The sequence below is a fragment of the Chanos chanos genome, chromosome 4 (genome assembly GCF_902362185.1).
Source record: "Chanos chanos chromosome 4, fChaCha1.1, whole genome shotgun sequence".
In the NCBI taxonomy this organism is placed as follows: Eukaryota; Metazoa; Chordata; class Actinopteri; order Gonorynchiformes; family Chanidae; genus Chanos; species Chanos chanos.
Genome location: NC_044498.1, coordinates 38,261,706 through 38,275,622, shown reverse-complemented (window position 1 = coordinate 38,275,622; position 13,917 = coordinate 38,261,706). Strand labels below are relative to the sequence as shown.

Here is a 13,917-nt window from a genome sequence, read left to right as displayed (position 1 = left end):
CTCTTTATTGTATTCACAGGCTATTCACATATATATATATATATATATATATATGTCTCTGATCTCATCAAAATTTCAACACTTTAAATAGGGAGGTATGCCAAGTGTTAAGATGTTGTGATGAACCAGTTTATCATTATCACACTAACACTCAGTGCTGTACTTTGCAGCAGCTGAACAGTGCATAGTCTCTGCTTCTCTGAGCTGTTGAATTCAGCTGACATATGCATCAAAAGCCGTGTGAATCAGATACAAGGACTGGTATCATAATCGCTTGAGATCCTCTTCAGTCTCGTTAAAGAGAGGTGTGCGATGAGTTTTACTGCAAAAGAGCTGGAACGCACATAGGTACAGTGTAATGTTCTTTCTGTACACACACTGTCAGGAGCTCATAGTCAGGCCATTTGCCTCCAACACTCCTGCTGATCTCTGGAGAAGTTCTCTGCATTTGTCTTGGGTCAATATTTATGAAGTGTCTCTTAGTAAGAGTACAGATGTACACAGTTGTATTGAGAAGGACTGTGAAAGGCAAAACTGATTTTAGATCAGTCTTCCTCTGAGAAACATGATATATATGACAGCTGAAAGACCTTACGTGTTTTTCTTTTTTCTTTTTCTTTTTTTCTTTTATTTGCCCACTAGATATAGTCACTTACCAATTCTGATGTAACTAACATGGTGTTTCAGATCTGCTGAGCTCACTGTCACCGCTGACCTTACTGAACATGATCTCAGTGACAAAGATATATGTAAGGAACAACTTATTCTGCCATAACCCTCTAAACACTACTGAATGTTAACAAACACTTCTGAATTCTCTGAATGTCCTCAAATAACCGCTTCGCTGAATGTCCTGCAACTCAGTTTGGGCAGGCTATTGCCATCAGAATGAATATGTTCTCAACTTTGCTAAGGACTTTTTTTGGTTGAAGGAACCTACTGATGGATATTCATCCACCTTGAGTTGGTCCATGATTTGGACTGAAGAGCTTGATGTGTTTTTTTTTGTTGTTGTTGTTATTGTTGTGTAATACTCCATGTTGGTCCACATAGATATTTGTTTCATCTCAGATACCTTAATATGTGTGATTGTCTCACTATATGTATATTACATTCTGAATTTCTGAATTTGTAGATATCTTGTGCTTTCAGAGTGGGCTTGTTTGTGTGGTCATTGTTCTTGTGCACTTTCGAGATAGGGGGAGAGAGAGAGAGAGAGAGAGAGAGAGAGTGTTTTGTAGAATTAAGAAGGAGTCTCTGAACTGGACCGATTAAGCTCATAAGTATGACTTTAATACATTAACAGTTTGGAGTTTGGAGCCTAAAATTCTTCTTGTGACTTCATTTACATACCGTTATATGTTTTTTTTGTTTGTTTGTTTTCTCTATGAATGGAACAAAAACCAAATTATACTGAAGTACACTCATTTGAAATGGTTGTTTCTCAGATTGAGCGATGACAAATGTAATCTGTTTGAATTCTATTTGTTTTTGGGGTTGAGAGATGTATTTTTTTTCCATCTTTACATTCCATTCACACATTTGACATTTCAGAGTTCTCCTTCTCAGTTTCCATATGCTTCAACTGAAAAACTGTAGCAAACAAAAACTGTTTGTAGCAGACACTTATGGAGGATTATTTGAATCTGTTAACTGTCAGAGCTCACCACTTACCCAAGGCAAAACAGTTGGCTCTGTATTTATAACAGCCATTGGATCATGACAAAGCTGGGCTTTTGGCATCCCCTCAGAGCACAGTAGATGGTGACATAGACCACACATGTGATATATGGTTTTATAGAGAGAGGTAGATGAGAGATTCGAACATGACAAATTGAAATCAATGAATCAAAAGGGGCATTGTACATGGAAGACTGTAAAACTGGCTAAAATGTATTTATATACCCATTCTGTTAGGAAAAAAACCCCTGAAATTAAGACTTTTTTTTTTTTTTTTTTTTTAGTTGTACGATGGGAGACGGTTTTAAATACAGTGCTGGACATCTTTCACTAATCATTCATTCTGAGTTCCAGTGTTGGATGACATGCAGTCTTACTGAAACCAGTCGTGATATTTTCATTTAATTTTCTTGAATTTCTGTCAGTGGACAGAATATGTGGTGAGACAACGGTTATTTTGCTTTGCCAGCCTCTTACACTCATGTGGTTTAGAAACGATCACCATTCTTAACTTCAGCAGAAAAGCAAGTTATTCCTTGACTTTAAGATTCTTATGAAAAGACAGATGGTTTATTGCAGCTCTGGACCAGTCAATTTTACAGGTCAGTGAAAGATGTTCCAGGAAATGCCATAGGCCTAGACCAATGTTATGGACTCTATATATGTAACATGTATTAATATGCCCCCCCCCCCCACCCTTTATTCACCTTCATGCCATTTATACTGTTATTTTCTTATCCCTGACAGCCCAACTAGTGTGCAAGTGGCTCATTAAAGAATGTTACATTTTTATAAAACACAGACCAACACTTATCTGTGAAATTAAACTTAATGTCACACCTCTGTTCATTCATGCTTTTGAAAGATAACTATGAATGCATTGTGGGTAAGTGCTATCATTCCACCAATTCAGGATATAGGATATAGGCAGTCTGAATTTGCATAGGTTTGCTGCTACAGATTAACTGATGTTTAATATTCAGTTCACAAGCATGCATTTTTTTGTTTGTTTGTTTTGTTTTCATAATAAAGGTAATATTGTTATTGGGCTGTGGCCTGTAACAGAGGTGTTAAAATTGCGAAATGTTTCTGTACATAGACTCAGTCATTGCACTGCTCTCAAACACTAAGTTGCATGTTATTTAAGTAAATTTGTACAGTTAAAGCGGCAGTGTACAGACGCTGATATATTGTTTGTTTTTTCATTATCTTCCTCTCCTAGTCTGAGGCTTTTCTCACTTCCTGCAAGACATCTCTGCAACAGCAGTATCTTATATGACCTTGCAATTTATAATAGTTTTGTATGTAAACTCATTTTCTCCTTCTAAAAAGGCTGTTTGTATGGTAGTCGTTGGTAAAAAAAAAAAAACCCTTCAGTTCTTTGAACAATAAAATGGCATTTACTTGTGTTAAAATTCTAACTCATTTTTAAATTGTTATTTAATACAATTTGTGTGTATAGTCAGTAGGCAATTTGTTATTTTTTAACAGGGGGGATGGCCCAATAGTCACTCACACTCTATAGAGTATATAGGGGGATGGCATCCCCCCTCATCCCCCACTGTGTATAGTTCTATTCGATATTTCAGCCTCAGTTTGGATTTTGATATGCTAATCTGAAACACAGAGAGAAAGAGAGAATAACTCGTTTATAGTGTGATAGCGTTTTTTGATTTCCTTGCGACAAAGGGAAGCGTAGTCATAGGCGGCTTTGACGCCCTCTCCTTCCTTTGCCCTTTCATAATCTTAGGTTGTTGTAGTTCGTGCCTTTCAACTCTGGGGGCGTTTTTTGAATCCTGAAATGGATACAAAAAGCGTAACTCACCATTTCGAAGTTTGCGACGTGGAAAGTGGGGGCAATGTTTAGAGTGATTCACAGAGATATCTATTTGGCGCGATGTTTTTTAAGGAACGTCAACATTTAACGTGTTTTCAATGGATGGCACCTAAATGTACCGGAAGAATAATAAATATATTAAAATAGGTTATTGCTCGCTGTGAGAAATTGCAATGGATGGAGCAGTCGCTATCATTCTTATTTCTGTGGCTATGTTCATAGGATGTTTCCTATTAGGGCTTTTTCCACTTATAATCAACCTGTCAGAGGTAAGTTTGATACTGTTTACGACTGCCTTTTCCTAGTGAAATTCAACTGATTTACTTTTCTTGTGCAGTACACGATAAGGTCTTGTGTGCACGTAGAGTTGTGTTGAGATTGTGAGTTTCGAGATTTTCTGCCGCGGCGGTTGCATTTAAAGTCACATGTTGTTACATCATGGAATTGAGAAGCAGATGACTTTGTGACCTTATGACTTGTTACACCGGAACAAAAATTCACTTCTGATACCTATTACTTCTTTCTTGTTTTCTTGTTGTGATGGGATTACAAAGCGCTAAAATTACCGGTTCTCATGTCAAGACAAGTTTCTAAAAGTAAAACTTCTCAGAGAATGCTTACGTTTGGAAGAAAGTGTCAGTCTAAGGAAGAAAGACTGGAGTTATTATCACTTTTACGTGACGTAAAATGGCTGTGATATGCCTGCTTTTAAAACGTCAGTGTGTCAAACATTTTGTATTGGTATGCACATACTGCTAGTTAATCGTTAAACGTTCATCTCCACCCTTACAGCAGAAACTGCAGTTTGTCACCGTGCTGGGGGCGGGGCTTCTGTGTGGCACTGCTCTGGCTATTATCATTCCGGAGGGTGTGGAGCTAGTTGAGGAGTCCTGGAGAGGTGAAGCAAGTTCCATTCACATTCTCATTAACAACATACTTCCACTTAAAAGTCTTAGAGGACTACAAAGAAGCTAGCGGTATGGCAAACCCTGCCTGTGCAGAAGTTTTGGGAGGTTTCTGCCACCTACTTATCTCCTCAGTTCAGACTGACAAGAACAGGACAGGGAATCAGACCAGTAAAAATGCATAGGGAACAGAGACCGAGCAATGATAGCTTTTTTTGTTATCTACATAAATAGAAGAAACAGATTATATTTCAGGGTGAGTGTTTCTGTCATATGATGCAGACAAGGTTGGTCTGGCCAAGTAGTTTTTCTCTTTTATGTCTGATGGCGTTGATGACAAAAGAAAGAAAGAGGATAGATTTTCATTATGCTCGTTTTTACATCAGTAAGCCTCTTTCACTTCCCATAATTCTGGGCTGGACCTTGTGTTCTGTCTGTGATCACACCTTTACTGCTCTATTATATCACTCAAACAGACTTCAAAGGACAGGGCAGAGTAACAGTCTACAATTTAAAAGATTCCTTTCCAGATCTAATGAACCAAGAAAACTCTTTTAATTATTTAAGTACATTTTGATTGGGGTTGATATTCTCTTCAAAGAAGTATAAATACAACTGCTCAACCATAAAGATTCAATTTATGCCTGAAATAATGTGCTGGTCTGAGCATTCAGAGTAAACGCGAATGTTTGCAGCTAAAATCATTTTTTTTCTAAATTTGTAGCCTCATCTTGCTCCAACATAGTGTCCAATCAAAACACATCTGAATCAGATTCCACTCAAGAAGTGTCGTCTGAGAAGGGACTACGTCCTAACTTCTTCATTGGAGTGTCTCTGGTCCTGGGATTCACCCTTATGTTTGTGGTGGACCAGATTGCAAGCTACTGCTCCATACATGGTAAGACGCATACGATTTTACTGTTCCATAGTAAGACAGGCATTTAGTTTTCTTTCAGGGACTTCTTTTGTTTATCACCCAGCCAACCCCAGCCAGTGCTTCACAGAATGCTCCATACTGTGAGAATGTGTTTTAACCTGACTGACTCATCAGTCCCCCTAACCACTCACTCATGCATTGTCTCTCAGTGTTGCAGTCGTTTTCTCAAAACTTTCAACTTTGTGTAATAAATTTAACATTGATTGAATTGTGTTCTGTTAAACTAAAAATGATCATGTTAAAAAAGCAAAAACAAAAAAAAAAAACAGTCTAACGTCTACCTTCATTGTTTTCTTTGTTCATTCCAGACCCTCGGATAGGCATGTCCAGGAGCACCAGTATAACAGCTACCCTTGGTCTAATTATTCATGCTGCAGGTAAAACGGATGCTCTCTCTTTTTGTCGGTTACATTTACCATGGCATTCTCTACTGTCCTGGTTATTCCCGTAAAATCCAGGTTTGAATTTCATGCCAAGTCTTTTCAACAAAGTTTAACCCACTTGTATTTGGTAACATTAATCTGTGAGGAATTGTTATATGAGCAGTTTTACATGTTCTCATGCATTTTTTTGGCAAGACTTCTATAGTTCCTGTGACAAAGAGTGGGACTGGGGAATGAAGATTAGAAATCAGTGCAAACCTGAGCTAAGACACAAGCCCTGGCTTATTCAACCTGGAAACTCAATGTCTGAGAACTGAGATTTTGATTTACTCTTTAATAGGTGGTATTAAGTGTCTCCTTTGTTAGCACACCTTTTGTGAATATGGTATTAAGAGGTGTTTGCCTTATGAATGGGTGTAACATTTTAAAAAAATATCACAGCTCAAGTTACACAAAATCAGCTTTTCTAATAATGCAGTTGTCACTAACAAACATTTCTTAGAACGAAAGCGTCAGGGAAACACCTTGAATGTCACACAAATAGAGTTTGTCCTTGTAAATTTCTGCCTGACTATCTGTACTCCTTTTCCCCTGCTATTGTTCATTTCCTTATCATTCCCTCTGTTTCTCTCTCTCTCTCTCTCTCTCTCTCTCTCTCTCTCTCTCCAAAGCTGATGGTGTAGCACTTGGTGCGGCCGTGGCCTCCTCTCAGGTGTCTGTTCAAGTCATCATCTTCTTTGCTGTGATTTTACACAAGGTGAGTACTCTTAAATCTCTATCACTTTTATGATGTATAAAGTTGTTTTGAAAATGTCTATTTCAAATAGTGTAACACAAATAAACTGGAATGGAAGTGCATCAGACCATACATGGACATTCATATGAATTAGTTTGTTTCATTTATTTGTCTGACAATAGCATATTTTAAGTTCTGTACTGATTTCTTTCTCCTCTTGTCCCACGTCTCCAGGCTCCGGCTGCCTTTGGTCTTGTCTCCTTCCTCATGCATGCAGGTCTGGAGAAGAAGACCATCCAAAAACATCTTTTGGCTTTTTCAGGCGCAGCACCTTTACTGGCAATAACCACATACTTCATCCTTAGTGCAGTAAGACATTTCTCTTAAAAGTCTTTCTCTGCATTGACCTTGACTTTCTGGCACATTGCTGATTATCGATTAAAATGTAGGAAACTGCAGACTGTTACGAAATCTATGATGATTTTGGGACGACTCTGGCTCAGACTGTCTTGGCGAAACCTTTTAAAGACCAATGCGTCTATATACTCAGATGATTTATTCCCTACCTTTTCAGTTTTTGCACAAATAAATTCTGCATGTTACTGAGTTTTCTGTTTGCCTCACAGACAGGTGGCTCTTCCCAGCACCATCTCAGTGCCACAGGTGTTGGCATGCTGTTCTCAGCTGGAACCTTCCTTTATGTAGCTACAGTACATGTACTACCAGAGGTCAACAGTAGAGGGCACTCTCATCATCTCCCTCGTCATGCTGAAACTGGCACCTACCAGCAGGGTGGGCTGGGGATCTTTGACAGCCTTACACTTCTCCTTGGGGCAGGTCTCCCTGTTCTGTTGGCCCTTGGATTACCAGATGATTGAAAGATACTATTTCAACATTAAAAACACCAAATTATTAATTATTTTTTTTCACCAAAGTGACTACTTGTTATGTCAAGTCTTGACAACTACACTCAGTGAATGTAATTGCTCTTTATATTGTTAATATTTATACTGATGAATATTATGACAAAATATCCCTCACAACAGCATTGACAAGTTGACAAATCTGAAAAAGGCCCTAGTTTTGATTTGGTTTCGTATTTTCTATTGCTCTATAACAAATGAGTCATGTTATGTGTATTTTAAATGTCATGTGTTTCAGCAGTGCTTATTTTAAGTGATCAGAATGGCTGTAGAAATGAGGAGAAATGAGAAATTGTCTGTTAGGGAACCTGATCATGGCTGCTGTTTATAACTTACGGTAGCTCTTACCAATCAATATCATGCAGCGTTTTATTTTTAATTCCTCACAGAAACAGAAATGATTACTTGGCTTTACGCGAAATATTTTTCAGCGCTGAACTTTGTAGTTACTGCTCCACTATAACTGATGCAATACTGAAAAGACAAGCACTTTACTGGTATAAAAAGTAGCTAAGAAATCATTTGACTGACTTTATTTTTTTTAATGTCTCAAAGTTTTGCAGATTCCAAAGTATTTTTGTACAACTCATTGAAGTACATATGAAGCAGGAAAGGTTGTGGTAACCTTGACTTACAGCCATGCAAACAGACTGTATTAGCGTAATATCACAGCACATTTCTAAACAAACACCTTCTCTGATAACCAAATAAGTTACAGATTAACATACAATCAACAGAGATCTTGTCTTCAGTTAAAAACACAGGTAAGGAAGACTGCCCTTAATATCTTCGGAATTTGTATTAGGCAAAAAGAGAGTGGTTCTAGGCAATCAAATTTACACCAAAGCCTGTGATGTGGACTATCGTGCTTGTCATTTTGTTACCAGAGACCTTATCAGAGAGGAGGCTCCCCCCCCCCCCCAAATCCTAAATGGTTATCACTGAATCTATTTCCTCATACTGATCTGTTGTTGCCTCATATACAACAAAAATAGAAAAAAACATGCCAGATTTCTTAAAAATTTTTGACGGGTGAAAAAATCTTTTGAAGCATTTTACGCAAAGTGAAATTAAGTGGAGTCATTGTATACTAGTCATTTTGTTGCCTGGAAACTGTGTTTGTGTTACTAACTTGGGTCACATTTACTGTAAAGAGCCTCTCTTTTAGTCCCAGATGAAAACAATGGGTATCCACCTGTCATGAACAGGCCCCATACAAGCTATGATACTGAGGTACATACACGCAATCATGAGACTTTGATTTATTTCTCTTCTTTGTAATGTTACACCAATAAAACTTCCAACTGAAGGATTTTGTGAATGGTCAAAATAAGAGAACTCCTTCACAATGTAGTATCTGTAGACATTGTGAATCATATTGCACTGTTCGAAATTAGTCACTGGCTCCGAACTGGCCCCCGAACTGCCTTGGTGGAAAAGGGGTATATGTCTGTTGGTAAGAACTAGCACCACATTAAAAGTAAATATTTATCATATTGAAGGTATCACTTTCCTTGTGAGATCTTTGGTACATGAGAGAACATATATACATGTGGGTATACCCATAGTATATACGTGTGATTCTTATATACAATCTCAGATCTGTAGTGTTGCATCGTATGCAGACTTTCCACCTGACAGGTGGAAATGATTTGCAGCTGATGCGGCATCAAACAATGATCGGGAAAGAGTATTACCAGCAATTTAGTTAGAGATAATTACCTTAATGTCTACGTCCTTCAAAAATGCATTTATAGTTGCAGTTTAACTTTAATAGTAAAAAAATGTGTGACAAACAAGATATCTGTCTCTCTATATATGTAATCTATGTAGAAAATAAATAAAAGAAATGCATACTAATACAAATACTCTTCATAAAAAACTTTTTAAAAATAAGTTAAAATATTTCTCTAGATTATGGCTAAGATTGGCTAGTATATTGTTATGGCATGTTGTATCTAAGTGCTTTCCTAGAGTATCATAAAAAAAATTCTATGGCTCTGATGCTGGCTTTTAATCTGGCAGAACAGTTTCTACAATACTGTAAACAACTAATTTCTCATGAAGTTGAATACTGACAAACTAATTTCACAAAAGCAAATACTCTGTGGAGGAACAGAGTATGAGTATAAAAATCATTGTTTGGTGTTTAAAGTGAAATTTTAGCTCTATCCTCCCATACCCTGATCAGCCACTGCTGTTTAAGTGCATTACTGTTAAAGTGCCATTGTGTAGGTATCATATAATACTGTTATTCTTCTCAGTGTCTGAGTCAGTGTTGGACTAAAGTGTGTGTTAGAGTATTACTGCCAGATTTTTAAGCGACCAAAATGAGCGGTCAGTTCTGCCTCCAGTGCCATCTGGTCAAAGGTTCGACCATGGGTCTGTTCCCGCACCCTCTCCCTCAGGTTGCAGGAGGCTCGTGCCACCTTGCGGCTCCTCTCCTGCGCCTCTTCGCGCTCCTTCTGCAGTTGTTCCCTCCTGCGTTCTTTCAGGGCCGCGGCGTTACGTCTCTGCTCCCACTCAGCGTCCTCCTTCTTTTTGGCCCTGTCTCTGAGCTGACGGTGGGAGAGTGTCTTCTCCTGGTTCCACTGTTTGACCTGCTCAGCTCGTCTGCACTGCTGGGTCTGCACGTGCTGCAGTGCTTGTTCAGAACGCTGCTGGCTCAGTTGGACCAGGGCCTGTTTCTGTTCTTGCTGTTCGAGCTTCTGCCAGCGTGCCCGCTGCTGTGCTTTTCGAATCTGCTCTTCTTCACGAACGGAACGTTCTCGCAGCTCCTGCAGTCGAGCCTGTACCAGCTGGGCGTGGTTCTCCATTGAGCGACACAGCTTCCACTCCAGCGCGCCCCTCCTAACTGCCTTCTCAGCCTCTGCTTCTTCTTCCACCTTCCTTTTCAGGAGGAGGTGTCTAAGTTTCTCTCTCTGATTCTCCTGCTGGAGCCTCCTTTTCTCTCTCCTCTCCAGAATCTCCTTGCTTCTTTTGGCCTGCTGCTCCTTGCCCTGTGACAGCTTTAGGTCCTTTTCCAGCTGTGCCTGCTCTTTCCTCTCCTTGTCCTTCAGCAGTGTCTCCTGGTAGTGCTTACGCTCCTCCACCTCCCTCCGCACTAACTCTATCTTCTCCCTGCGCTGTGCCATCTGCATTTCTGACTGTCTCCTCCAACGCTCCTCCTGTAGCTGCGTCTTCTGCCTCCGCTGCTCAATCAGCATCGCTGCCTCTAGTTCCCGACGCCTCCTCCTGGCCTCTACGTCCTCGTACCAGCGTCGTATGCGCCCCAACAGCTCTTTTCTCCTCCTGCGCTCGGCACAAGCCCGTCGCTCCTCTTCTTGTCTCCGGGCCTCCTCCCGTTGCTGCTCCTCCACATGGCTCTGCGTCAATCGGTCTTGCTCTTCCTCGTGTTTCACCAACATCAGTGCAGCTATTTTACAGTCTTTCTCAGGTACAGTGATACACCTTTTACGTCTTATTTCCTGAGTCAGTTCACGTAGCAGTCTCTCTGTGGCTGGGGACTGCCTGAGGTCCCCCAAACTGAAACTGGATTGGCAGTGCTGACGAGAGTCTGGGGCCCTCTGCGTACTCATTCGCGTGCACTGTTCCCTGAATTTTTCAGAGAGGGAAGGCGTAGACTGCTGGCAGTTTAACTCTCCCACAGACTGATTCTTTTCTTTTCTAATACCTTCAGAGTTGTGTTTGAACTTGGAATCCGAGCACTGGCTCTCAGATGCTTGCTCAAGGACAGTTTCAAGGGCTAAGAATTGTTTACTGGAGGACTTTATACTTCTGCCATCCTGTATAATCCTCTCTCTTTCTTCTCGACAGAGACGCAGACGCTCCCTACGTTTTTTTTCGTGTGCCTCATACAGAATTGTGAGAGCTTCTAACGGCAAGTCCTCGTTTTCTTCAATGAACTCAGATAGAGATTTAAACAATAAATCAACCGGTTTCACCCCTAATCTTGCGCAAGATTCCAACGACCGCGGACTGGTTAAAACATATCGACATGTTTCCGCTTCAGGCGAATCGAAATTATTTAGATCTAGATGAAGTACTGGCGAGATGGTTCTGATTTTCTCCATCTCCAGTTTCTTTCTCACTACCTGTGTTTAGCTACTCCACATGTTGCGCCACCATAGGAAAAGTCTAATGGCCTGTTATTGTAGGTTGCTGGCGCATTGACCTTAATCCGCAAATGTGCTTATTTATCTTGATAACACGTTAAAACGTGTACCTGTGTCCCTGGAACGAATTACGTGATTGTCACCACCTCCCCTGAATGACCTCTATTATTATTATTGTTATTTTTTACATAAACACTTTAAGAGTGTAAGACTTACGATTGATCCTTCCACCGTCTCATTTACCAGCGGTACAGACTACCACTGGACGCTTCGTTCGTGACCATGGCAAACGCCCAACGTGTGCTGGTAAAGAGAACATTGACACTTATTCTTGAAGGAGATTGTTGCACCGCCATCTAGCCGCAGGAGGTATGAACATAACCAATATTTTATGGGGGGGGGGGGGGGGGGGGGCGCGCTAAGTACTCTTACCATTAATATGCTGCATGGTTTCCGGTTAACATCCTTTGCGCATTTTATTTAAATTCAGTTGAAACTCATTAAATTTGAATATAATCATTTTGATCAAGATTTTAAGATTAAGATTTTAACACGCGAATATTGATTTTAAAGACATTTACCTAAGCAACTCCAAAGGTTTCCTTGAGGATTATTGGATGTAGGCTATTCCTTTTTTTCCCCTCAGAAGAATGAAATGGTCTATGATTCCTAAATTTCAATGAATCCATCACACGATAAACTCTCAAGACCCTGTCTGAATGGCTGTCCCCTTACAACACGGATCTAAGTGGAAATTGTAAATTTCATTTACAATACACAAATACAATATTCTCAACATAGTCACAGCTGTTAAATATATACCATCCTATGTAAATAAGCAGGTAATGGGGAAATGTCATGGACAGAGGGGAGGGGTTCATTAATATACACCGACTGAATCATATAGGACTATATAGTAATAGACTATGTAGTTGCATATGCAGTAGCAGGGGACAAGTCTTGTTCTTTTTTTGTCTGAACTCACGAGCACATTGTCACTCTTATTTGCTCCAGCCAAAGGTGTCTTTCCGTTCAAATCCACATTTTGACACAGGTGCACAGCTGAACAGATCTGAGATGGAAATAGTTCATTATATCAGAGAACTCTTTCAAACCGGAACCTTGTCACATTTTAAATGCCAGGTCTCATCCTGTCATGAACTCTTACCGTCTCATGGAGTGATGACATGATTTAACGTTAAGCATCCCTCAAGACATTCTTACAGTCAGATTTCTTTATGCAACTTCCTCTCTCTCTCTTTCCATATCTTGGGTTCTGTAAAACATGATTGGCCAGGGCCAAACCTGTGTTCAAAGGTAATAAATCATGAATGCCACCTACACACTTACTGGTTGACGTTTAACTAATTAAAAACACTTTCAGTTTTAGGTTTAACGTGAAAAAGAAACATTCATCAAAATGTGAAAATGGTTTCCATTAAATGGAAATCCCAAAGATGATATAAAACATGAACTTCAAAAGAACATTTCAGCATAAAGATACATCATTCACCATTTGTTTTCAATCACAGAAAAAATCATGAATTTGTTGTTCTGGTATGATGACAAATGAAGTGGAAAATAGATAAATATTGTTAGACTTTGCTAGTCTTTTCCAACATGATACAATAAAATTGTCGGACAAAAAGTTAAACAAATGCAAATGTGTTTATTTCTTTTCTAAAAAGAAAATATTGACAATATCTTAACAAATAAGCCAAGAGCCACAGTGAAAGCAGGTGGCGGTCTTGTAATGTTTTCTGGTTTAAATTTTCACTCTGTACACAAACAACCACAGGTCATGCCTTTACAGTTTCTTAAAATGTACAGTGCATACGGAAAGTTTTCAGACCCTCTCAAGTTTTCCACATTTTGTTATGTTTCAGACTCATCCTACAATGGATTCAATTCATTTTTCGTCTCATCAATCTACACACAATACTCCACAATACTCAGACCCTTTGTTATGACACTTACAAGTAGGATACAGCAGAGCTTAACTGCAAGTGTCACGACAAGGGTCTGAATACTTATGTAAATGGGATATTTCAGTCTTTTATTTTTAATAAATTAACAAAACACTCCCAAAAACAGTTTTTGCTTTGTCATTGTGGGGTATTGTGTGTAGATTGATGAGACAAAAAACGAATTGAATCCATTTTAAGATGAATCTGAAACATAACAAAATGTGGAAAACTTAAAAGGGTCTGAAAACTTTCTGTATGCACTTTCCGTAAGTCATTATAATGATAAATACCACAGCAGATTAAATATATCTTAGAGAAAGGCTATTTTAACAAAGCACTTAAACAATTAAAAAAGAACAACTATAACACTTTTCCAGAACAGCCCAGGGCTGTTTCCTCATTAACAAGAATCTGACTTTAACTAAGGCTTAAAC

General features: G+C 39.2%; 2 protein-coding genes across 2 annotated transcripts; one reads left to right on the top strand and one right to left on the bottom strand.

The window, feature by feature from the left end:
• Window positions 1-3,529: 3,529 nt before the first annotated feature.
• On the top strand, window positions 3,530-7,919 carry LOC115809464 (zinc transporter ZIP9). The gene is made up of 7 exons (XM_030771132.1): window positions 3,530-3,786; window positions 4,310-4,415; window positions 5,147-5,320; window positions 5,668-5,736; window positions 6,414-6,499; window positions 6,713-6,847; window positions 7,105-7,919. The coding sequence occupies exons 1-7, from the start codon at window positions 3,691-3,693 to the stop codon at window positions 7,354-7,356; spliced, it is 918 nt and encodes a 305-aa protein (XP_030626992.1). The 5' UTR covers window positions 3,530-3,690; the 3' UTR covers window positions 7,357-7,919.
• A 1,785-nt stretch (window positions 7,920-9,704) lies between these two features.
• On the bottom strand, window positions 9,705-11,474 carry LOC115810373 (coiled-coil domain-containing protein 177). The gene has a single exon (XM_030772304.1). The coding sequence runs from the start codon at window positions 11,472-11,474 to the stop codon at window positions 9,705-9,707; it is 1,770 nt and encodes a 589-aa protein (XP_030628164.1).
• Window positions 11,475-13,917: the final 2,443 nt, after the last annotated feature.

Excerpts from the sequence above, each read along its gene's own strand:
- LOC115809464 (XM_030771132.1), top strand. The coding sequence starts at position 3,691 with ATGGATGGAGCAGTCGCTATCATTCTTATTTCTGTGGCTATGTTCATA. Across the intron at positions 4,416-5,146 it reads AGTTGAGGAGTCCTGGAGAG|CCTCATCTTGCTCCAACATA; the intron begins GTGAAGCAAGTT and ends CTAAATTTGTAG. Across the intron at positions 5,321-5,667 it reads AAGCTACTGCTCCATACATG|ACCCTCGGATAGGCATGTCC; the intron begins GTAAGACGCATA and ends TGTTCATTCCAG.
- LOC115810373 (XM_030772304.1), bottom strand. The coding sequence starts at position 11,474 with ATGGAGAAAATCAGAACCATCTCGCCAGTACTTCATCTAGATCTAAAT.